Here is a 25,775-nt window from a genome sequence, read left to right as displayed (position 1 = left end):
ACACAGTTTCAGCGGACAGTTTTTCGGAATTTCCGAAAGACTTTGTCCGTCCAACTGTCCGCTGAAACTGTCCGCTGAAAGCCCACACACGAGCGGACTGTCCGCCCAAACACTGTTCAGCGGACAAGGTTGGGCGAACAGTCCGCCCGTGTGTACGCGGCCTTACATTCCCAGCATGCCGGAAATGCTAACTGTCACATTGGTTGTACTCTCAACCAAACTGTCAAACTATCCAATGGCTGGTGTCATAACTGATCACATGTGTAGCTTCATAGCAGTTAAAGATTAAACGGAGGCCAAGATGGCAGCTTCCTTGGCTGAAAACGATAGGAGGGTTTACTTCTACTTTAAGTGTATAATAATTGGTTTGTGTAATCACGGACATATGTACGCAAATGATCATGTACATATGTGTGCAGATAATCATTGGAACATGTGATTTTAGTGGGACATATGTGGGGGACATGTGTTTTTTTATTTGGGGACATGTCTTTTTATTATTTGGGGACATGTATGTTTTGGGGACATGTGTATTGTGGTGACATGTGTGTTTACACTTTGTGGTGATGTGTGTATTACACTAGACTGGTGATCAGTTAGTAAAAAGCTGTAAAAACAGCTCATACTCACTGATCACCAGCTGGCTGCAGCGATCTGCTCTCCTCTCCTCAGTGATGACTTCTGTGTGAGAAGAGGAGGAGGCGATTGCCTAGCAATCCGCTGTTTGTTTACATCACATGACGGCCGTGATTGGACACGGCCGTCGTGTGATCAGGAGGGCCAATCACAGAGCCCTCCTGCCGATCCGAGATGCGCCGTGTCCGGGTGGCACAAGCACATCGGGATTGCGCCGCTGCACGGGCACGTGCGCGCGATAACCCTCCTTCTGAAGGATGTTCCTGAACGTCCTATCAGAAGTAGATGGCTCCCACCCGGCCGTATATGTACATTGGCCGGGTGGGAAGTGGTTAATAAACCAAGTACAATGATTGGATCGTGGAACTGGAGATGAGAAAGTTGTTATTACAGCATTATGATCCGACCATGCACATGGTATAATATGTGAATCTATAATGAGTGCTGAAGTTGAAGCTATAACAAAAAGGTGGTCAATATGGGAGAATTGCTTGTGGGGATGAGAATAGTGATTGTAATGTAGTTTTGTAGGATTATATTCTCGCCGAGTGTCTAAAAGAGAATATTGATGCAGGAGTCATTGATATGAAGGTTTAGGGATATTGGTTGGGACCGGGGATTTTTCAAGGAATGGATTTATTATTTGGTTGGAATCACCACCAATAATAAGGGTACCTTACGTGTTTCAACCACCGAGAGCAAGTGCGAGAGAAATGTCAATGGGTTCTTGTTAGGTGCATAGTAAGAAACAGTTGTAACATCATTATCTAGTAATGTACCTGATAAGATCAGGTATCTACCTTCAGGGTCTTTAAGTTCCTTTTTAATAGTAAATGGTGTTGTGCGGTGGAAAGCAATCAGTACTCCCCTTTTTATCATTGTGGTAGAAGCAGTAAAAACTTGGGGATACCTGCGGCCAAAATATTTTAGTGTGGATTGCTGAACAAAGTGGTTTTCTTGCAAACAAACTACATGAGCTAATAGTTTGGAAAAGAAGGCAAAGGCTTTAGTTCTTTTTGAAGGAGATTTGAGACCTTGTACATTTTGTGTTAATAGATTTAAGTAAGACATTATAGATTATTGATAAGGATCAATAAAGGGCTGGTTAATATTAATTAAAAGTTACTTTACTGGAGAAAATAATACTAATGAGGAATGGGAAATTCAGCAAGGTAGGAGCAGTAGAAGTATATCAATGTAGATTGTATACCTTATATTATCACAGAGGAAAAATGATATATTCAAGTGAAACTTTAAAAAAGGAAATAAGTTGTAAAAAGGAAAGGGTTTCCTATAGGAGCGAATATCCAGAGGGTGGTAATTAAATACCAACCAGTGGATATGAAGTGGTCCAAGGAGTTTCCAAATCTAAGTTTGGCACTCGAGGAATGAGTGGAGGTGCAGTGAGCTGCCTCCGGGACTACGACAGCCTGCGTGTTATTAAGTAAAATTATTGAACAAAATGAGTCATAAGTATAATGTTAGTTTAACATAACTATAAAAATAATGCATAATTTAATGCAAGGTAGTAGAATTCAGGTTAAGCTCAAAATATATTAAAGTTAAGGATAATTGAAACTGATAAAAAAAAAACACTCAAGATAATTCTATTGTTAGAATAAAAATCTTATAAATCTTATAATAATGCTAGTATAGAAAATATACCATTAAATCCTCACAGAAAGGGATAATAATTAAATCATGTGAGGTAAAAGAAGTAGAATATGTATAATATGTAAAATCGAGTCAATGGAAAAAAAAAAAGGGGGGGGAGAGATATAGGATTGAATTCTTAAATATCACCCAGTTTGCAATGTCATCTTCTTCAGACTGTGGTGAAGCAAAGCGACCCCTTTTATGAGGCTAAGTCAGGCTTGAGTTATTTGATGCGCTTGGAAGTCTTGAATATCTTGGGTCTGTGAGATGGATGTTGAATTCATTTGTCGTTTGGGACCATTCGTTGTTGTGGACGATGTTGACAGGCAGGAATCTCCAAGTGTAGAAAGAATATAATTTGCTGATTTACATATATATGAAGTACCTTTATAAGTAAAGCGAAGGGAGAAAGGAAATCCCCAGTGATAATTTATTCAATGATATTTAAGTGCTTGCAAATGTGGTTTCATTTCTTCACATTTAAAGAGAGTTAGTTGAGATAAGTCTTGAAAGATTTGGTATTTATGGCCCTTAAAAATTAAAGAGTCTTTGTTTCTTGCAGCTGCCATTATTTGTTCTTTCGTGCAAAAATAATGAATTTTTATAATTATATCTCTAGGGGGCCCCATCTTCTTTACGTGCAGATAAAGCTCTATGTATTCAATCTGTTTCCAATCTTTCTAATAGGATGGATGGAAAATGTTCTTGAAAAGGTGTTGTAACAGTTGATTGTAAATCCTCTATTTCTTCAGGAATGCCACAGATGCGCAGGTTCGATTGTCTAGCCCTGTTCTCAAAATCTTCCAGTCGGCTTTGAAGCGTAGAATAATCCTCTTTAAGGGATTCTAATTCCTCTGAATGAGCTGTGGTAGAGATGTCAATTTCATCTACTCTCTGCTCAAGTATAGATGTGCGTCTGCCTACCTCACGGATCTCCTGTTTTAGTTTATCAGTAATAGCATCTGAGGTATTCTGTAATGCTTTATGTAATGCCTGTTCAAATTGGAAAAGCAGGTCTGAACCTACTTGATTATTATGTAGAGTAATAGGAGACAAATTCAAATCATATTCAGTCTCATCACAGTGCGCTGAAGAGGCAGACCTGTGATGCTGCTGTGTAACAGTCTGTGAGGAGAGATGTGATGGTGCTGCCGCCATTTTAGTTACCATTCTAGTTAGCTTTGTCTTAGGCTTTGTTGTTTTCAGCTTCACTTTTCTCCCATATATATGTCACCAAAATGTGCCCACAAGTTTCAGGGATTAATGCGCTGATGTGTGGAGATTATGGTCTGGTGTGACTCAGCTTAAAATGGCTGGCTGGTCCCGGTCGGTGTGGAGCTCTAAGCAGACATGTCTTGCCTAGCTGACTTCATGCATGCACTTGTCAAGATTATTTTATCATAGTTACATGATGGTTTAATTTTTTGGGGGGTTTTATTCAAGATGTGCAAAGAGAGATCACACAAACACTTATAGGTATAGCATTTAAATAAGTAATGACAGATACAGATAACAAATGTAATAATATTAGAAAATACAACAAGAATGCTTAACTAAAGATGCCTTTTCGCCAAGGAGTCTGAGCCACTTTCACAGCTTGGCACAGATGATCAGAATCAGGCACATGCATTTAAGCTACCCTGAGACGAGACTGATTATTCCAAGTTTTAGCTGTGTTATATACAGGACAAGTGTACAAGGCAATGACCAACCCCCTTGAAAGCAACATGACCTTTTAAGGACTTGGCCAGTTTGTAATGACATTCCTATGGTATAAAATAAGCTAAGGCAACCAGGCTTTGGAGGCTTTCATATACGTTAGTGATAGTGAGCCAGGATAAATTTATTTTCTCTATCAAAGATGAAGAATGTTTTATTAGGAAATTACAATTAGAGTACAGTGGAACCTTGGATTACAAGCAAAATCCGTTCCAGGAGAATGCTTGTAATCCAAAGCACTTGTATATCAAAGCGTGTTTCCCCATAGAAGTCAATGGAAACAAAGATAATTTGTTCTGCATTGACATCTTTTGCATGCAATACCAAATGTGGCCAGAGGCGGGGGGCACCGGAGAGCCTTGGTAATATATGGGGACAGCTCGGCTGAACTCGAAAAACCCTCGGGAAGGCTCAGAAACACTTGGGAATGCAGTATTTCCAAATATTTCTGAATGGCTTGAATGGCTCCGAACCATTCTGAGTGTCGCCTGTGCCCCTGCACCTCTGGCTAAATGCGCTACTGCACACCCCATTGACTTGAATTCTGCTCATTTTGCAATGACAACACTCACAAACCGAGTCAGGATTTTTTTGTTGATTGTCTTTTCAAACGCTTGTTAACCGCGTTACTCATAAACCGAGGTTTCACTGTATTATTTTACAAATATTGGTCAGAAATATTGCACAGTTGATGCAATTAAGCTGCAATTTAAGATGGATAGATAAGGCAGATTTTATCACAAAATAAACATTTTAATGTAGTTATTTAGAGAAAAGAGACAAAATATTGAATAGGCTCAATGAACACTGTGTAATCCGCTTTAGTAGGACACAAATTTAGAAAGAAAACACCAGGCAGGTTTTATCAAAAAATAAAAATTAGACTGTATTACTTCACTGAGGCTGTGTTCACACCATTACCAATTGGATGCGGGATCACTGCATCAAATTCGCAATAGCAGGAGATTTTGACTGGCTCTCTATGGAGCCGGTTCACATATCTCCGCAGCGGGTCCTGTGCGTCTTTAGGTCTGTTTCAGGTTCGAATTCAGCCCACAATTTGGGCTGAAACAGTTAACCAGGATCCACTGGACCCCTGCTGTGAGCCGCATGTGGCTCATATCTGAACGGAGCATAAGAATAGCTATAAATATTGTGCAATTAATGCACAGTATATAGGCTGCAAATTAACAACCGAGTGACCAGGAATACTTTATTATTGAAAAAAAACAAACATCCATCCACACACTCGAAGTGTATGGGGAACTTCCACAAAGCTACTGTATTCTAACAGCGGGGAGACTTCTTTGCTGTCAGAATACATTGATCAGAACTGGCTATAGCCAGCAACGCTGATAGAGACAGCATTTTCCAACAGGCTGGTTGTACACAAGTTGACCAATCCTTGCTGAACCTGCCAATTTTAATCATTGCATGGCCAGCTTAACAGGGAGAACAGCTTGCAATCAAGAACTCAACATTAGAGTGTATTATTTCTCAGAAATAAGCCAGCAAAATATTGTATCTCTGTACACAGTATTTAGGCACTTTTGCCAGGCAACATTTTGAAAAGTAGACAAACCATGCAGTTTGCTATCAAGAAATACATTTTGCAGTGTAACTATTTTCCATTAAGGGCAGTAAAATATTGTACAGAATCCATACGCAGCATTTAGGAAGGTTTTACTAGGACATATTTTGAATAGGAGAGACATAAGCCAGCATTTATTAAAAATAAATCAACATTAAAGGTTATTTATTTAACTAAAAAAATCGACTAAAAAAATGCAGTAACTATGTGTGCAGTATTTAAGCACTTTCATTAGGCTACTTATTTAAGAGGACAGACACCTCCCACACTGTCATTGTGTTTTTTTAATCTATTTTAATGAAAAAAGACATCAAACTGTTGCATGTGATTTGTCCCTAACAACTCTGTGTTTCCCATAACACACTGACAAATGACTGCTGGGAACCATGACTACATATGCCTTAAAGGCATAAAAAAACAAGCCTGTCACAGCACAATGGCAACTACTCCAATTTTTTACTAGTTAGTTAAACAAGGTGCACAAGAAAGGCCTTTCCACAGAACATACAATACAAATATTTTTCAGCCCACTTACCAGCTAGCCAGCAATTTAGATAAACTTTGAAAATTAAAGATAGAAGTGAATTGGTTGACCTGCACAACTGCTCCAGATTTTGGTTGCTCAGGTTTTGATAAATTCCCCTCAGAGATTCCAGTTTCCCAACATTTGCAAATACATGTGGAACCACATTACCTTGTCAAGGACCTTTTATGTAGTGTGGCTCTTAACTCTAATCTATGTCAGCCTACATCTGGGAGCATATAAAAGGATGGATTAATTGAGCACCTAGGCCTCCCCTTACACACGCTTCACACACATATGAAAATACCAACTGCTTCACACACTTTGGGCATCGCCATGAATTCTGGAATGAGAGGGATAATTCTTCACTGTTATCTCTGAACTGATGTCCAAAAAAGCTTTTATAGCAATACATATGGACAATTTTCTGTACTGTAGTATTTCCACATTTCACAGCCACAAAAGGAGGGGAATTTTGGGACTTTAAATGAAGCACAAGTATGTGCCTCCACCCCGGTAATCGGTACGTAATAGAGGAAGTTTGGGACTTTAAAATGAAGCACTTGGATAATGGAGGTAGGTTTTAACAATATTAAAAAAAAAAAAAAATTTTTATTGATTGTTCAGTAACAGATCATAAAAAATAATAAAGATCAAATTCATAAAGTATATAGGCGTAAGTATAGTAGAAGCATGATATATAGTATTCACATATAGCAGCACATAGTAGTAATAAATAAAATAATTGGGTAGTATGGCATGGTAGTGCCTATGACAGCAAAACCGACATCAGCAAGTACATCCACATAATAGATATGCATCCACTAGATGTAAAACAAAAATAAATTTAATATATAGTTAAAGTAAATTCATAATAAAATAAATATAGTTCCGTATAAAATATAGCTGGGACATCATTTCAAAAGCTCGACGCGTTTCGTGGGTGTCTCCCCACTCATCAGGAGCTGATGCGACCAAAAAATTCCTATGGAATAGAATAAAAAATAATATAATATACTAACCATATAAATAAAAATAAATTAATGGGGATTTAATGCGTGTAAATGGTTGGCCAGGGCAGACTCACCAATCCGGATGGAAAGTGCAGTGTGCGGCAGTGGGCGTAGGGTGGGCCATGGGCAAGATCCCTCCCCGGGAACTGAGGCGGCATAGACATGGATGCGATATCAGGCAAAACCAAAAAGATACAGCAGTGTTGAAGAGTATCAGATATGGAGTGTGTGGCAATTGTTGAAAACAACATATCTAAAAACAAAATGTTAATAGTATGTATGATTAATGAAAATAATGTGATGCGAAAGTAATTTAAAATTGATAGTGACCCTCAAAGGGTACAGAGAGAGTGCTGGCCATAAGGCAAGTATATACTATGTAGTAAGTATATGCAGATGAATGTAAACAGTGAATGGTGTGCAAAATTAAAAATAATGTAATAGTGTGAAAGAAAGTATGAGTGTGCAGGTTAACAAAATGTGAAGAAAATTGATGAAGGGGTGTACATAGACCATGATAGACAAGGAGAGTGACAGAATTACCAGTCAGCAAAAAAAAGGTGTGAGTAGTAGGAGAAAAAAGATTTTTCACCTAAACATCGCTCCTAAAACACCAGCAGACAAGATATTAGGATGAGAGATCCGTCCAGCCGGCGTCCTGCCAATAAGGTCTGCAGACACCGGTCAGGGTGGCTCTGATAATAAAGGCCCCTTTAACTATCAACAGCTGATGCTGATTGCACAACCAGCATGGAGAAAAAATAAAATAAAAAAAATAAAAAAATAAAATAAAATAAAATAAAATATATAAGGTAAACTTTAATGATAGTAATGGTAATATTTATAAAAGCTAGTATAGTAGCTTAAGACAAAAAGTAGTAACCATGAGCATAGGCAGGGTCAAGTGCAATCAGAACAGAGATGAAGTGTGAGTAGAAAGAGAAAAGAGATTTTTCACCTAAACATCGCTCCTAAAAAACAACACCAGCAGACAAGACGGCCAGTGTGTGCAGATTCCATGCAGAGACCCGCCGCACACATAGCTATCTCCGAGTGGGGTTTAAATATGCCGCCAACGCCACATGCGTGAAACATAGGGGGAGGAGCCACACCTAACCTGGATAAAAAAAACAGCGACAGGCGCGCCAGATCCCCCCAATAGAGACACGGAGACGGAAATCACTAGACATTGGCGTGATGACGTCAAAAGTGACGTCACCTGCACGACGTAGGACGTGTGGCGCCGATGCTCAAAGTAGAGTCCACCCGAACCTCCCAATCAGATGTGAAGGGGGAGGAGGGGAGGACCAACTGGAGCATCGCAGTTCCCGCAAGGAAGAAAAGACCCCAGCAACACCCAAATACCCAACCGCCCCACACATAGCAATAACCGCAATCGGCCAGCGAGTGTGCACTGGACCCTATTAATTAAATATCCAGGTGGGACGTTTATACGGTGTCGGTAATGCTGTCAATGTACAACATAAACATGAATAGAATAAATGTATGTAGGTACATAAAAAATCTAAAGACATCAGCAATATATAAATGGACCTCACGCCGGGAAGATAGGGGGACACTATCAATCCCGTATATCCAGGTACTTCCATCCCGATATATATGCAAAAAAGGAGGGGAATTTTGGGACTTTAAATGAAGCACAAGTATGTGCCTCCATCCCAGTAATCGGTACGTAATAGAGGAAGTTTGGGACTTTAAAATGAAGCACTTGGATAATGGAGGTAGGTTTTAACCATATTAAAAAAAAAATTATTTTTTATTGATTGTTCAGTAACAGATCATAAAAAATAATAAAGATCAAATTCATAAAGTACAGTAGAAGCATGATATATAGTATTCACATATAGCAGCACATAGTAGTAATAAATAAAATAATTGGGTAGTATGGCATGGTAGTGCCTATGACAGCAAAACCGACATCAGCAAGTACATCCACATAATAGATATGCATCCACTAGATGTAAAACAAAAATAAATTTAGTATATAGTTAAAAGAGTAAATTCATAATAAAATAAATATAGTTCCGTATAAAGTATAGCTGGGACATCATTTCAAAAGCTCGACGCGTTTCGTGGGTGTCTCCCCACTCATCAGGAGCTGATGCGACCAAAAAATTCCACAGCCACAAGCAATTTTGAGGCAGGTTATCCAGATAAATATTCATGAAAAATAAAACTCTGGGAGCTACGATAACTTTCCTTAGGCTGGGTTCACACCGCTGCGATGCGGGAACGCCGCGAATCCGCAGCGTTTTCCCGCATCGCATTACTCCCGCCGGCAGTTCACACTGCCCTATGCGGACGACTGGGAGTGTCAATGATATGTTAATGACACCCCCAGATCCGTCCGCATATCGCAGTGCGATCTGCCGACTCGCACAGGAATCGGATCGCAATGGTGTGAACACCCATGCGATCCGATTCTGTTGCGGACCAAAAAAAGGGTCCCGTGCGAGTTTGCTGCGGGAGCGATGCGAATTCAGCCATACTATCTGTATACTATCTGTATGGCTGAACTCGCATCGCTACGGAGATCGGATGTGATTTGCACTGCAGTGCGGGTGCGAATCACATCAGGATTCTCCCCCCGCAGCAGTGTGAACCCAGCCTTAAAATCAATTAAATCACAAATGAAATAACACACACACAAAAAAAAACACCAATCATGCAATGTGTTCCCACACCAAAAATAGGAACTCTCAAAAAAGTGTTGCGCTGCTCAAATAAATATTATATTACATGTTTATTGGTAAAGTCTATACAATACCTGGAAGGGTTGAAGAATGAACCATGAGTGGAGAGAGATTCAGTGTAGTGTATAAAATGTTGCTATTAAAGCTGCTTCTGAAGAAGTCCGGTAGTGATGGTCTATTGATACAAGTCTGTTGATACATTATGGAGATGCTTTTCTTTCTCGTTCTAGTTTGTTAATGTGGAGTGCTGATTAAGCAATTCTGAGGAGGACAGAGTGGCTGAAAGGAGTTTGCATTGCCCTTAGTGTGAAATAGCACTATTAAGTCAATACAATCTGGGGAGTCGACCATAAATAAGGGGGCCAGCAAGAGCCTTAGACAGCACATGAGGAATTTTTATTCAAAGCGTATTTGACTTTTGCAGTCAAATTTGAGAAAATCTCGCTATATGTTGGTTATTGTAAAAAAATACTAGAAAATTCTGTGCTTGAACAACTTGCAAATATTACATAAGCTAGCACATTTGCTGGTCACAAACATAAACAATAAAAAACATGGGATGCAGCGCTTATCATAATGGAATGTACTGTATATGTTTAGTCCATTAGCGAAATAGAAATAACACCCAAGACACAATAACATGTTTAAAAAGTGGCATGAATAACCCATATAGAGTCATTCAGTTTTAGAAGAAATGGTAGATAGATAGGAAACTTAAATTCAGACTGGAGATTGTTACCTTCAATACCACCACACCGAGAAAAGTTGACTCCTTTTTTCAGGGGGTCAAACACGTATGTAATGGTTCCTAGGCAGCCTTCAGAAGGATTCCCCTTATCTGATTTCCAAATCCAGGTGCCACGATCTCCCATAAGCAAATACAGGTCCACAGTATGTGTCTCTCAAGAGAGCAGATAAAGCCTCATCATAGTGTATTAAGTTTAAAACACCATATAATGAAAGATAGATTAGGACATTTACATGATGTTCAATTAAAAACAGCATTCAAAATCACCTGTGGGAAGTTTCAAACTGAGAAAATGGCGACATCAGAAACCAAGTGGAGCGTGGCCATTTTCCCGGTTGGAAAATTCCTACGGGCAATTTTGAATGCTGTTTTTAACTGAACATCATGTGAGTGTCCTAATCTATCTTTCATAAATGGTGTTTAAACTTAATACAGCCATTTTCTTGTTTATTTCATTCACTATCTCAAAATAACAGGGTCATAATATATGATTATTTGATTTATTCATTCACTTGTGACTTCATTTTATTGAAACATTTTTAACTATTGTTTTTTGTTATGTTTTTTGCTTACTGGGTTCATAGGTTTAGGACTTGTCATGTCTAATCAAACAGTTAGCCTAAAGCAAGTGGGTATTAAGGTTTGAACATTTGTTATTCATTTTACATGCTGTTCTAACACAACTCTAACATACCAGTTAACAAGTTAACAGAAAAAAAGCCATAGAAATAAATGAAGGAAAATAATTATTTTATATTATAGCCAAGTGTTAAAAAAAATAGTGAGGAACCCCTTCGAAAACATAAAATATTCAGAGACAAATCCTTTAAAAGTCTAGTATTGGCCCTAAACATCAAGTGTCATCTATGCAGAAAGGGAAAAATTCTGACTCGAATAAATGAAATAATTTTCTTTAATACAAATCTTTCAAAGGAAATTAAAATTGCAGACTTCTCTCCTTAAGAAAAAAGAACCAACACTTTTTAGAGAATCTAGCATGAAACAACAAAGTCATTCCGCTGATTCTTCATGTGAAACAAAAGATTTAGTCTCTTCTAAAATGTCTCTGAAGATAAAAGCATGATTGTGAATAACTAACATGAAAGTTATTTGATCACTACATAACCTTAAGAGATCAAAATACTAATTTATTATTCTATTATTTTTTTCAGGACCTGTTGTGCCACCTTTCAACATCAGTTCCCTTGGCTTTGGGAATAAGACCGATGTCTCCAGAGATAATCTAACATTCTCCTTCTACTACCAGCACTCCTCATCTGTAGCCACCATGTTTATCCTTGCCTATACTTTCATCTTTCTTATGTGTATGATTGGCAACATGCTAGTATGCTTCATTGTACTAAAGAATCGCCAGATGCGTACAGTTACCAACATGTTCATTCTGAACCTTGCAGTCAGCGACTTGCTAGTGGGAATTTTCTGTATGCCAACAACTTTGGTGGACAACCTTATTACTGGTAAGTTATACGGTGGCATAAGTCATAAAATGAATATTTTATGCTAGTGTTATTATTTCTCCCTATAATTGTGTCCATAAGATTATAACCAGCCCTGAACCTGCACACAAGGTACACTTGAACTTTACAACATAACAATTGCCTAAAACATAAGAGAGCCAGAGGTGGTAAAATGGATATCTGCCAAAATCCAGCTGCAAAACTGGTTAGGAGGACCACATGACAAGGTCTAGCTGGCCGGGTTCTGCCCACGAGCCTTGTGTTTGACATATGTGTTCTAGAGTGATGATTACAATTTACTGTTTATTATATCATAGAGTCAGTTTAGGACTTCATGCTAGTCAGCCAAAGAATTTAGGGAATTAAAGGACCTAGAGGCTTTTTGCTAAGAATGGGCAGCTTTATCACATAAGAAAATAAAGGAACTCATTCACAACTCTTATGAAGCAATGTAATCACTGATGTCAGACATGATAATTAGAATTAAGGGTATGCAAACCTTTGCAATATCTCTCTAGTTTGCTTAATAATAGTGCTATTCTGTGATGCATAACATTTTAATTTGAATCACATTAAAATAGAAAAAAGTGTTTTGTCTGATCACTCGTGTTTTCTTAAGAAAATGGTCCACATTCAAAAAATTCTGCCAGGGATATGTAAATTTTTGAGCATGCCTGTTTCTCAGATCATCTTTATCAGAGAACTAAGTACAAGTATGTTGGACATAAGTGTTGTAAGAGCCTTGTAAGAGGTAACCTAAGCAAGGATACAGAAACAATTACATCAGTTTCTATAACAGACAAATGGGTTTGTGACACTAATGCCTCGTACAAATGATCAGATTATCGGATGATAAAAATCCCTTTCGGATTGATCGTTCGATAATCTGATTATTAGAACACGGTTTTCAACAGCCGATCACTGTATGTAATGTAAACAATGTTCGTACAGCGAAAATGCCCCAACATATGAACAGAAACTCGGCTGTAGCCGATCACAATATTCCTCAGCAATCAATGAACAGATAATATCATTGTAGTTAATTATTTATCAGAATGATCGATGAAAATAAGATATAATTATATTATATTATAATAATTATAATATATTATATAATTATAACGTTCTCCATTCGCTAAGAGAACAAGCGAAAAAGAGCATGAAAAGAGCATGAAAAAGAGCATAAAAAGTAAGAGCAATACACGAATATGCCTGTACACTATGAACGGATAGCCAAAAGGCATGGCAGACACAGGGATCACATGTATTTGACATCATTTCCAATACATAGCTATGCACACCGGAAGGTCTTTACGCCAAAAATCTTACTTTTCGTAGAGCACATTTTGCACTGTGGTATTCTAAATTAGTTTTATGCAACAAAATGTGAACGATACATCGTACGATAATCTGATCGTGTGTACAAGGCATTACGTGGTCTATTTATAACTGTCACCTGTTAACTGTCAAATTTTACACAGCTTTCACTCAAGATTCACTCATTTTAATTGGATTCATTTGGAAAAATGTGTGAATCATTGGTAAAGTTGTGTGATTCATGTGTTAAAACATTTCTGAACAGACTCTATAGAATGTAATATTTATTTTTAATTAAAAAAAAATCTGATGTACAGAGAGACTGATAACTTAAATTTGAAAAATAAAATCCAGGACGTTACAAGTGAACAGCAGCATCTTTATTGAATTATACCATACAGTTCTTAAAGATCATGATAGTCAGATACATACTTGTTTTTTAAGGAGATTGATATAATCATTAGGGTTGTCCCAATACCAATACTAGTATCGGTATCAGGACCGATACCGAGCTTTTGCGTGCGTACTTGTACTCACACAAATGTTCCAGATGCCTGATCCGATACCTGGGAGAGGCGGTGTTTCGTCAGATTAGACTACCCGGCACAACCGGAAGTCAGCGGGCGGAACAATGGAAGTGACTCTCGTGCCGACTTCACTGCTTGGACATCCTGATGCCCATCTTGGTACACCCTGCACTCAGCCGCAGTAAGCCAGTGACATGGTTATGCAGTAATCTTCCTGTCTGCTTACCTCTCCTCATGTGTTCAGACTAAGAGGCCAGCCACTTCCACCTGGTGGTTTTTAAAACCTCTCCTCTAAGCATGGCTACACCCCAGGCCCTATCAGGGAACCCTATATTAACCTATGCACTGCAAGCCAGAGTTGCTGATCAACCATTGTGTATTCACTGTGTGTTTGGCTTCCTGTTTCCTGCTTGCTGTGTGCTCTACGTTTGTCTCTGTTACCGACCTTGACGTGTTCTCGACTATTCCTGTCTGCTCGTGACCCTGACCTTTGGTGTGTACTCTGTTGTTCCTGTCTGCTATTTGACCTTACCTCTGCCTTATCCCTTTACTATCCTTGTTGTTCCAGCCTGCTGTTTCCTTCTCCTGTAGTCTACCGTGAGCTGTGAGACCCTAGGGCCCGCGACCTGGAGGCAAACTGCAGCGCAGTCCATCTTCACCACTAGAGGCTCTGGTGAACACCTGCTGGCTCTTAGACTCCATGCCCTGGGGAATCTATGGTCTAGCTCCAACTGGGATCTGTGTTAATGATCCAGTAGACCTGCTTCCTGAACCTCCCTGGGTACTATCCGCAGCAGTCAGTCCTAGGGTCCACTATCTTAGTGGTGCACTTCCGATTTCTACGGAGTGCATCTGTCACCTGGTCTCAGATGACCTGACAGCCAGCAGCAGACATCTTGTTACACCTAGTTCGGGTGGGTGTAACAAGATGGCCGATGCTGCTTTTATGCGGCCGAGTGCAAGGAGTACCAAGATGGGCATCGCAGGCAGCTTTTCCTTTCATGTCATTTCAGTGCCTGCCCATCAGTGCCCATAAATGCCAACTATCAATGCCCAATGCCTGTACGTGCCGCCTATCAGTGCCAGCCACCTATCAATGCCATCTATCAGTGCCCAATGCCCGTAAGTGCACCTATCAGTGCCAGCCACCTGTCAGTTACATCTATCAGGGCCAGCCACTTATCAATGCCATCAGTGCCCAATGCCCATAAGTGCCCTTATCAGTGGCAGCCACCTATCAGTGCCAGCCACCTGTCAGTGCCATCTCTCATTGCCAACCATTTGTCAGTTCCAGCCATCAGTCAGTGCTTATCAGTTCTGCATATCAGTGCCCATCAGTGCCACCTAACCCCATCAGTGCTGCATATCAGTGCCACCTAATCTGTATTGTGCTCTGAAAACTGTCACATGACATTAAAAGAAAAGTATTGGTAATCGGTATCGGCGAGTACTTGAAAAAAGTATCGGTACTTGTACTCGGTCTTAAAAAAGTGGTATCGGGACAACCCTAATAATCATGATACATTTATAAATTGAATCCAAAGCTTTACAGTACAGAATATTAGTTTTGCAAGGTGACATGTAATTCCTGGCAATAAGGCAATAATCTTTGCACTCGCCAATAAACTACTACAGAAAAAGCTGCAGCACTCAAAGTTAAAAAAAAACTTCTACAAATGAATCATCTAATGTGCTGAGCTGAAAATCTTAAACTCAAAATCAGTGTCTACACTCTATAATATTGTTCACACAAATGATAAAATAGATTCCACAAATAATATCTTTACAATTAAGTGCTCAATATACAGTATATGTAAAAAAAAACCTGTGGGTGTATATCAAAAACAGGCCAGAAATGCACCAGTCCATGCTCCAACAATATGTGGTGATTAGGGATGAGCCGAACACCCCCCGGTTCGGTTCGCACCAGAACTTTCGAACGGACCCCAAATTCATAAGAACTTTAGAACCCCATTGAAGTCTATGGGACTCGAACGTTCGAAATTAAAAGTGCTAATTTTAACGGCTAATATGCAAGATACTGTCCTAAAAAGGGTTTGGGGACCTGGCTCCTGCCTCAGGGGACATGGGTCAATGCAAAAAAAAGTTTTAAAAACGGCCGTTTTGGCGGGAGCACTGATTTTAATGACGATTAAAGTGAAAAAAAAAAGTGAAATATTCCTTTAAATATGGTGCCTGGGGGGTGTCTGTAGTATGCCTGTGAAGTGCCACGTGATTCCCGTGTTTAGAACAGTCCCTGCACAAAATGACATTAAACGGAAATAACACCATTTAAAACTGCTTGCGGTTTTAATGTTATATCTGGTTCCTGCAATATGGTTGCAAATCATTGAGAAAAATGGCATGGGTAGCCCTCCCTGCCCATTACTAGCCTATTTGGGTCTTGTACGCATATTAAGGGGAACCCTGTACCCATATTAAAAAAAGGAAATGTGTGTGGCCCCCAGGCCCTATATACTCAGAACAGCAGTATGCAGGCGGTGCAAACAAGACAGGGACTGTGTAGGTTTGTTGTGCTAAGTTGAATCTGTTTGTAATTTTCAACTGGTACATTTTTAAAATGTAGCTCCAGTCAAAAAAACTATTTTTAAGCTTTTTGGAAAACATAGGGAAGGGTTATCACCCCTGTATAATTTGTTTTGTCGTCCATCTTTTTTCATCTCACTTGATGTTGTCTCCTTGCGTTTGCAAGTAGGAGATGTTTGTAAGTTGGATGTTTGAAAGTAGGGGCCTGCCCTATATGCTCTGCAGAAATGGCGGAACAAGGTGTTGGTTTTGCCACAACATTGTAAGCCCTCAAAGTGACTCTTGGTGGGCGCTGGAGCGCCCTGCTGTGAACGATTATATCAAGAATTGTAATTACATGCCATTGTTGAACAGTGGTAGAAAAATTGACCTTTGGTGGTTGTGGTGCTGATGCCACAACACTATAAGTCCTCACCGTTACTCTGGGTGGGCACAGGAAGGGGCCCTCCTGTGAAATATTATATCAAGAATTGTAATTACATGTCCCTGTTAAACAGGGGCAGAAAAATTTGGCCTTAGGCACTGGTGCTGGTGCCACCACACTGCAACCTCTTCCATATACTCTAGTTTTATTGCAGGAATTAGCCCTGCTGCAAAGCATTGCAACAAAAATTGTACTTAAACGCCCCTGTTAAACAGAGGCAGAAAAATTTGGCCTTAGGCACTGGTGCTGGTGCCACCACACTGCAACCTCTGCCATATACTCTAGTTTTATTGCAGGAATTAGCCCTGCTGCTAAGCATTGCATCAAAAATTGTAATTAAACGCCCCTGTTAAACAGGGGCAGAAAAATTGGGCCTTAGGCATCACCCAGAACCAGAAATGTTCTTCCAACATATCAGCGGAGGAGGAAGAGGATAGACAATCAACATAACAGGACAGTCACTCAGCATCAGCATAGGCAGTCTTGAAGGGATGTGATATTTCAAAAAAATTATTCTGTTACATCAGCTTCAGGTGCTTGGTAGCTGTGGGTGATCCAAGACTGATTCATCTTGATGAAGGTCAGTCGATCAACTGATTCGGTGGACAGGCGCACCCTGTGATCGGTAACAAAGCCACCAGCAGCACTGAAGGTGCGTTCCGAAAGAACGCTGGATGCAGGTCAGGCCAGTAGCTCAATTGCATACTGTGCAAGCCCTGGCCAGTGATCCATCCTCAAGACCCAGTAAGCCAGAGGATTTTCGGTGGGAAAGGTGTCCAAGTCTGACCTTGCCCCTAGGTATTCCTACACCATGTAAATCAGACGCTGGCGATGGGTGCTGGAACCGATCATACCTTGGGGCTGCGGACTAAAAAATTGTCTGAAAGCATCAGTCAGACGGCCACCTTCTCCACCGCTCCTTCTGACCGATGCCTCAGCAACACGTTGTCCAGGACCAGGAGTTTGTAACCTCCCAGTCTCTGGGAACGCGTTGCACAGACCTTTCTGCAAGGCCTCCCGGAGATGTCTCATCCTCTGCTCCCTCTGCGATGGCAAGATAAGGTCGGCAACCTTAGCCTTGTACCGTGGATCAAGGAGAGTGGCCAGCCAGTAATGGCCCCTCTCCTTGATCCGAAGAATACGAGGATCCTTCCGCAGGCTTTGCAGGATCAGGGAGGCCATGCAGCGTAGGTTAGCTGAGGAATTCGGTCCGGAGTCCTCTGGGTCACTAAGGACAACATGATCCGCAGCTACCTCCTCCCAGCCACGTACAAGTCCACATGTTTCTTGGGACTGTAAATCATCCCTACAAGACTGCTGCTGCTGCTGCTGCTGCTGCTGATGCTGAGTGCCAGCCTCCACCTCCATGCTGACACAATCATCCTCCTCCTCCTCTTCCTCCTCCTCATCCTCTTCCTGTGTGATGGGTGGCACAGCAGGAACACTGTCTGGATAAAGGGGGCCTTGAGAGGCAAGGAAGTCCTCCTCTTCCTGCCTCTGTTCTGCCTCAAGTGCCCTGTCCATTATTCCACGCAGCGTATGCTCCAAGAGGTGGACAAGAGGTACAGTGTTACTGATGCATGCACTGTCACTGCTCACCATCCTTGTGGCCTCCTCAAACGGTGACAGGACAGTGCATGCATCCCTGATCATGCCCCACTGGCGTGGTGAGAAAAAAACTGAGCTCCCCTGACCCTGTCCTGGTGCCGTAGTCGCACAGGTACTCATTTATGGCCCTCTGCTGCTTGTGCAGCCGCTGCAGCATGGCCAACGTTGAGTTCCACCTGGTGGGCATGTCACATATAAGGCGGTTCTTGGGCAGGTTCAACTCCTTTTGGAGCTCAGCCAGCCGACCACAGGCATTAAATGATCGGCGGAAATGCACACAGACTTTCCTGGCCTGCTTCAGGACATCCTGTAAGCCGGGGTACCTGCCCAAGAACCGCTGCACCACCAGGTTAAGGACATGAGCTACACAGGGCACATGGGTCAGTTGTCCCTGTCGGAGGGCGGAGAGGAGGTTGGTGCCATTGTCACCAACCACCATTCCTGGCTTAAGCTGGCGTGGCATCAACCACCTCTCGGCCTGCCCCTGCAGAGCTGACAAAACATCCGCCCCAGTGTGGCTCCTGTCCCCCAAACAAACCAGTGCAAGCACGGCATGGCATCGTTTTGCCTGCGTACTTGCGTAGCCACTGGAACGCCTACGGAGCACCGCTGGTTCTGAGGACAGAGCACTGGAAGAGGCCATGGAGGAAGAAGAAGAGGAGGGGGTGGAGGAGAGAGGTGTGTCACAACCAATAGTAGCATTTTGGAGGCATGGTGGCGGAACAACCTCCAACACTACTGCACCTTGTCCTGCATCCTTCCCAGCTGCCAGAAGAGTGACCCAATGGGCCGTGAAAGACAGGTAACGTCCCTGTCCATGCCTGCTGGACCATGAGTCAGCGGTAATATGCACCTTACCGCTGACCGCCCTGTCCAGCGAGGCAAGGACATTGCCTTCCACATGCCAGTAGAGAGCCGGAATCGCCTTCCGTGAGAAAAAGTGGCGTTTGGGGACCTGCCACTGAGGAACCGCACATTGTACAAACTCACGGAAGGGGGCAGAGTCTACCAACTGAAAAGGCAGCAGTTGAAGTGCTAGCAATTTAGCCAAGCTAGCATTCAACCGCTGGGCATGTGGATGGCTGGGAGTGAACTTCTTTCGCCGGTCCAGCAGCTGGGGCAGGGACATTTGCCTGCTATAATCGGACGTGGGTGTACCGCTAGCAGAGTTCCCGGAAGCACTTGGCTGTGACACACCTAATTCTACACCTTCATTCCTCTCAGAGCAGGTTTCAGAGAGGACTGAAGGTCTAGTGGGGTTGGAGATGCTAGCTGATGAGGAGCAAGGAGAGGTCCGCTTTGTTCTTTGGTGTGGGTCTTTGAGGTACGCTTGCCAACGAGCTGCATGGCAGGTCAACATATGTCTGGTCAAGCATGTGGTGCCCAAGCGGCTGATGTTTTGGCCACGCAAGATACGCTTGAGACATATGTTGCAAATAGCAGCGGTGCGATCTGATGCACTCGTCTCAAAAAAGGCCCACACCAAAGAACTTTTAGAATAACGCGCAGAGGCAGCGCCCTGCACAGGCAGCGCCCTGCACAGGCAGAGCTCTGCGGTGTGATTCAGTCGGTGTGCTGCCCCTAAGCTGGCCCCCGGAGGGCATCCTGCCTCGTTGGACATGTGCCTCCTCCTCCTCCTCCTCTCTCCTTCCAGGCACCCACGTGGAGTCAGTGCCCTCATCATCCCCTCCCTCTTCATCGCTGTAGAAAACCTGGCAGTATGCTGCAGCTTGTGGAACATGACTGCCAGATTGCTGTCCTTCTTGAGCATCCCCTCTCTCTGCGCTCACGCTACTGCCTTCCTCTAGCTGAGTGTCATCATCAGAGCCCACAAAACACTGGGCATCCTCCTGGAGAATGTACCCAACACTGTGCTCAAAGAGTTCAGGAGACTCCTCAGGAGGACGTGGTGGGTCTAGGGAAGGAGCCACTGATGATGACATTGAGAGGAGGGAAGTCGATGCGTTGGCAGCTGCTTTGCTAGTACCCTGAGACTGGGTGAGAGAGGATGAGGAGGATGAAGAGGGCTTGGTCATCCACTCTACCAAGTCGTTGTCATGTTGCGGTTCAACATGTCCAGCTGCCGAAAAGAAGGACAAGCGTGTCCCATGGCCACGTGCTGATGACAATGCACCGCATCCACGACCAGCACTGTTGTCTCTAGACACAGAGCCTGCTTGCCCTCTTTTATCGGCTCGCGCCTGTCTGCCTCTCCTTGCTGGCCTTCCAGACATGGTAATGGCCTGAAGGGAGTTGGGTAAAACAGCAGTGTAATGGAGTCACACAACACCCACTAAGCCCTGCAGATGGCTCTATTAGAGAACAGCAATAAACGGTAGATACAGGTGTATATTGTGCTGGAGGCACACAACACCCACTAACTCCTGCAGATGCCTTTATTATAGAACACCAGAGATAAAGGGGTATACTGTAATTGAGTCACACAACACCCACTAAGCCCTACAGATGGCTCTATTAGAGAACAGCAATAAAGGGTAGATACAGGTGTATATTGTGCTGGAGGCACAAAAAACCCACTAACTCCTGCAGATGCCTTTTTTATAGAACACCAGAGATAAAGGGGCATATACAGATGTATACTGTGCTGTGCTGGAGACACACACAACTTCCAATAACTCCTGCAGATGGCAAGTGGGCTCAAATAGAGAAGAGCTATGTAGGTGGATATAGCGGTGTGTACTGGGTACAGAGCACGCAGACAGCATGCACAAGCTCCTAACACTACTGACTGCAAGCTCTATTATAAAAGATAGATCACTAGCTATATAGGTGAGGTGAATATAGCGGTGTATACTGCAGTCAGGGCACACAGACAACAACCACTGCACAACAGCAAGATCGAAAATCGGCCGAAAAACGATCGGTGTGTACTGAGTTGAAGGTACACAGAACACCCACTAACTGCTTCAGACGCCAACACACTACACTAGGCCGCCGCGCTGGCAGCCTTATATAGTGTGGGGCGTGTACTACACAGCCTGAGCTAATCATGGCTCTCCTTGCTGCTGGCGCTGTGATTGGCCAAGCATGCGGGGTCACAGTGCATGCTTGGCCAATCATGAGCCAGCAATGCACTGCGATGACGCAGTGCATTGTGGGCCATGAGCGCCACACGAATTTGGCGCGAACAGCCCATAACGTTCGGAATTCGCCGAACGGGCGAACAGCCGATGTTCGAGTCGAACGTATGTTCGACTCGAACACGAAGCTCATCCCTAGTGGTGATTCTCATTCCCAAAGTACCAGATAAATTCCAATGTGCATGCAAGACATCCACCACCTTCAGAGAGGTAAAAGATGTATTCTTACCTTAAAAAAAAGACATTTTGAGTATAAAAAGTCAAAACATGCCTGATCCCTATAAAAGCCATGATCAGCTGTGCACTGGTTCTCAGATTCTTCTCCTTCTCACTTGTTCAATCTCATAGTCATCATCAGGTCATAGGTAGAAGAACAAAATATAGTGCTTACTGTGTACTAAATATGTCCCTTTTTAATGAACATAAAGCAGCATTTCCAAAGATACAATCATTATTGGCGTTAGCACAGCTATAGCTATACAGAGCGAGATGCAACCCATGGCTCATCGCTCACAATCCAGTTTGGCTGATAGCTCACTCTCTCTCGGATAGATTGGGTTGCAGCTTGATACGTTTTCTGTGTAGCATGTAGAGCTCCACCCAACACTCCTTGCCCCTTGATGGGAAGCGGACATGGCCCAGCCATCTACCTACTCAGCAGAGATCAGCCGACGGATTCCCCTGCTGAGCAGGTGGACTCCAACGGAGCTGCTCCCATACGTAAGGAGCCTAATTGTCGATAATGGGCACCACAATGCATAGAAATGTGTTACTGTTCCTTAATGGTGCGCTGCAACACATGTGCGTTGGAGCTGTGCACACAGTATGGCGTATTCCAGCCCCGGGGTGCAGCATGAAATGTTATTACACTGAGAGTTCACAAAAGCAAAAATGTGTTATATTGCAGATTACCTATTCTTACATGTGGTGGCTGCATTACTTTTCTTTTTTAGGCTTTCTTTTCCTTATTTTCACCTAGTGATCTGGCCAGGTGAAAATAGAACAAACTCTCCTGCAGATGAGGGATGTGACAAAACATTTACCACTGAGGGGTAAGGGGGTGCTTACAATGATACAATTTTATGTATGTAAAACTTTAAACCCAAAAGGAAAACATTTCTGTAACTGTTTATAAAGTGTAAACTGGAGTTCAGCTTCAATTTATTAGTGTATCTAAATCTGCTAGTACTAACACTTCCCTTCCCCCTGACTGACAATGCTGCTGTCCAAAGGTACCCCTGTGCTCATTTATCCAGAGGGGGGCACTCTAATACAGGAAGTGTGTTACGGGGCAGATCACCAGGTGAAAACAGAAGGTAAAAAAGCATAAAAAAGAAAACGAATGCAACTACCACATCTAATGATTTGGTAAGCAGCAATATTTTACATTTTTGATTTCAGGTTTGACACCACTTTCAAACAATTTTTACAGTATTTCATAATTTTTTATATTATTGTTTTAATTATTTAACCACTTCAGCCCCGGGCCAATTGTCAGCCTAAGGACCAGAGGTCTTTTTTCCAATTTCGCACTGCACTGCTTTAACTGGTAATTGCGTGGTCATGCAATGTTGTATCCAAGCAAACTTTGCGTCCTTTTCTTCCCACAAATAGAGCTTTCTTTTGATGGTATTTGATTGTCTCTGCGATTTTTACTTTTTGCAATATAAATGGAAAAAGACCGAAAATTTCGAGAAAAAAAGATATTTTCTACTTTTTGTTATAAGAAAAATCGAATAAACTCAATTTTAGTCATACATTTAGGGCAAAATTTATTCAGCCACATGTCTTTAGTAAAAGAAATGTCAATAAGCATATATTTATTGGTTTGTGCAAAAGTTATAGCGTCTACAAACTAGAGTACATTTTCTGGAATTTACACAGCTTTTAATTTATGACTGTCTATCCCATTTCTTGAGGTGCTAAAATGGCAGGGCAGTACAAACCCGGTTTGTACAAAATGAACCATTTTGGAAAGTTGGGTTTGTACAAAATGAACAATATTGGAAAGTAGACACCCAAGGGAAATTGCTGAGGGGCATGTTGAGCCCATTGAATATATTTTTTTTTGTCCCAAGTGATTGAATAATGACAAAAAAAAAAAAAGTTTACAAAAAGTTGTTACTAAATGATATATTGCTCACACATGCCATAGTTATATGTGGAATTGCACCCCAAAATATATTCTGCTGCTTCTCCTGAGTACAGAGATACCACATATGTGGGACTTTTTGGGAGTCTAGCCGCGTACGGCACCCCGAAAACCAATCACTGCCTTCAGGATTTCTAAGGGTGCAAATTTTTGATTTCACTCCTCACTACCTATCACAGTTTCGAAGGCCATAAAATGCCAAAATAACACAAACCCCCCAAAATGACCCCATTTTGGAAAGTAGACACCCCAAGGAAATTGCTGAGGGGTATGTTGAGCCCATTGAATATTTTTTTTTTGTCCCAAGTGATTGAATAATGGCACAAAAAAAATAAGTTTACAAAAAGTTGTCACTAAATGATATATTGCTCACACATGCCATAGTTATATGTGGAATTGTACCCCAAAATATATTCTGCTGCTTCTCCTGAGTACGGGGATACCACATATGTGGGACTTTTTGGGAGTCTAGCCGCGTACGGCACCCCGAAAACCAATCACTGCCTTCAGGATTTTGGAAAGTAGACACCCCAAGCTATTTACTGAGAGTCATGTTGAGTCCAAGAAATATTTTATATTTTGCCACAAGTTGCAGGAATATTAATTTTTTTTTTTTTTGCACAAAGTTGTCACTAAATGATATATTGCTCAAACATGCTATGGGCATAAGTGAAATTACACCCCAAAATAAATTTTGCTGCTTCTCCCGAGTACGGGTATACCACATGTGGGGGACTTTTTGGGAGTCTAGCCACGTACCGGACCCCGAAAACCAAGCACCACCTTCAGGATTTAAATATAAAACACTACAAAAAAAAACTGTTAGCGATCGCAGGGATCAGGCCTGACTCTGCGAACGCTGAAGTTATGTGTTTAGTGTTTTGTAAGTGACAGTGATCGATCGATACTGCACTTGGGTAGGATGGGCGGAGGGGCAAAACGCAGGTGCCAGCAGGTATCTGGGCTGATCCCGCTAACAATGCGTTTTTTGGAACCCTAAACTGCTGGGGACGCTAGTATAGATCTGATTAGATCAGATATTGATCTGTTCAGATTCTATACCACTACTGGCACTAACCTAGCGCTGCCTGGGGCGACGCAGACCCTGACCCTAAAACCGAATTGATATCACCCGCCGGGTGATCAGGGGGTTAAACCTTTATTGGGTAATAAATGGTGGGTGCCCTGATGCTATAAAAAGCAAACTAACTAACCAGAGTCACCCGTAACACTTATACGGTGATCACTGGTAAAAGGGTTAACTAGGGGCAATCGGGGGGATAAAATCTTTATTAGGTAGTATATGGGGGTTCCTGGCGCTATATAAAAACCTGACGGGGAACCTAAATAACTAACTGGCTAACCAGCGTCACCAGTGGCACTTATACGGTGATCGCTGGTGAAAGGGTTAACTAGGGGCAATCGGGGAGTTAAAACCATTATTGGGTAGTATATGGGGGTACCTAGCGCTATAAAAACCTGGCGGTGAACCTAAAAAAATAACTAGCTACTTAGCGGCACCAGTGACACTAATGCAGCGATCAGAAAAATGATCACTTAGTGACACTGGCAAAAGGGGGTGAAAGGGTTAGCTAGGGGCAATCAGGGGGTTAAAACCATTATTGGGTAGTATATCGGGGTACCTAGCGCTATAAAAACCTGGCGGTCAACCTAAAAAAATAACTAGCTACTTAGCGGCACCAGTGACACTAATGCAGCGATCAGAAAAACGATCGCTTAGTGACACTGGCAAAAGGGGGTGAAAGGGTTAACAAGGGGCAATCAGGGGGTTGAACCTTTATTGGGGGTGGTAGGGGGCTACCCTGTACCTAACACTAACTGCCCTGACAGTTTTTTCTTTTACAACTGACACTAAATGCAGTGATCAGAAAATAAATGATCACTGCAATCAGTGACACTGTGACTGAGAGGGGAGGGGGGCGGGGGGATCGGGGGGCGATCGGGGGGGTGATCAGGGGGGGGGGGGGTTTGTGTGCCTATGTGTGCCTACATGTCAGTGT

General features: G+C 42.2%; 1 protein-coding gene across 1 annotated transcript in view; it reads left to right on the top strand.

Moving 5' to 3' along the window:
* NPFFR1 (neuropeptide FF receptor 1) overlaps positions 1 to 25,775 on the top strand; it is a 537,435-nt gene that overhangs the window by 269,167 nt on the left and 242,493 nt on the right. Inside the window, exon 2 of the mRNA XM_077454428.1 lies at positions 11,773 to 12,078. Coding sequence (XP_077310554.1) covers positions 11,773 to 12,078 — 306 coding nt within the window. The remainder of the gene's footprint in view (positions 1 to 11,772; positions 12,079 to 25,775) is intronic.

Source organism: Lithobates pipiens, unplaced genomic scaffold (assembly GCF_037356315.1).
Source record: "Lithobates pipiens isolate NorthernLeopardFrog02 unplaced genomic scaffold, aLitPip1_a1.2 Scaffold_25, whole genome shotgun sequence".
Taxonomy (NCBI): Eukaryota; Metazoa; Chordata; class Amphibia; order Anura; family Ranidae; genus Lithobates; species Lithobates pipiens.
Note: the sequence above shows the minus strand (reverse complement) of the source record. Positions and strands in the feature narration are given on the sequence as shown.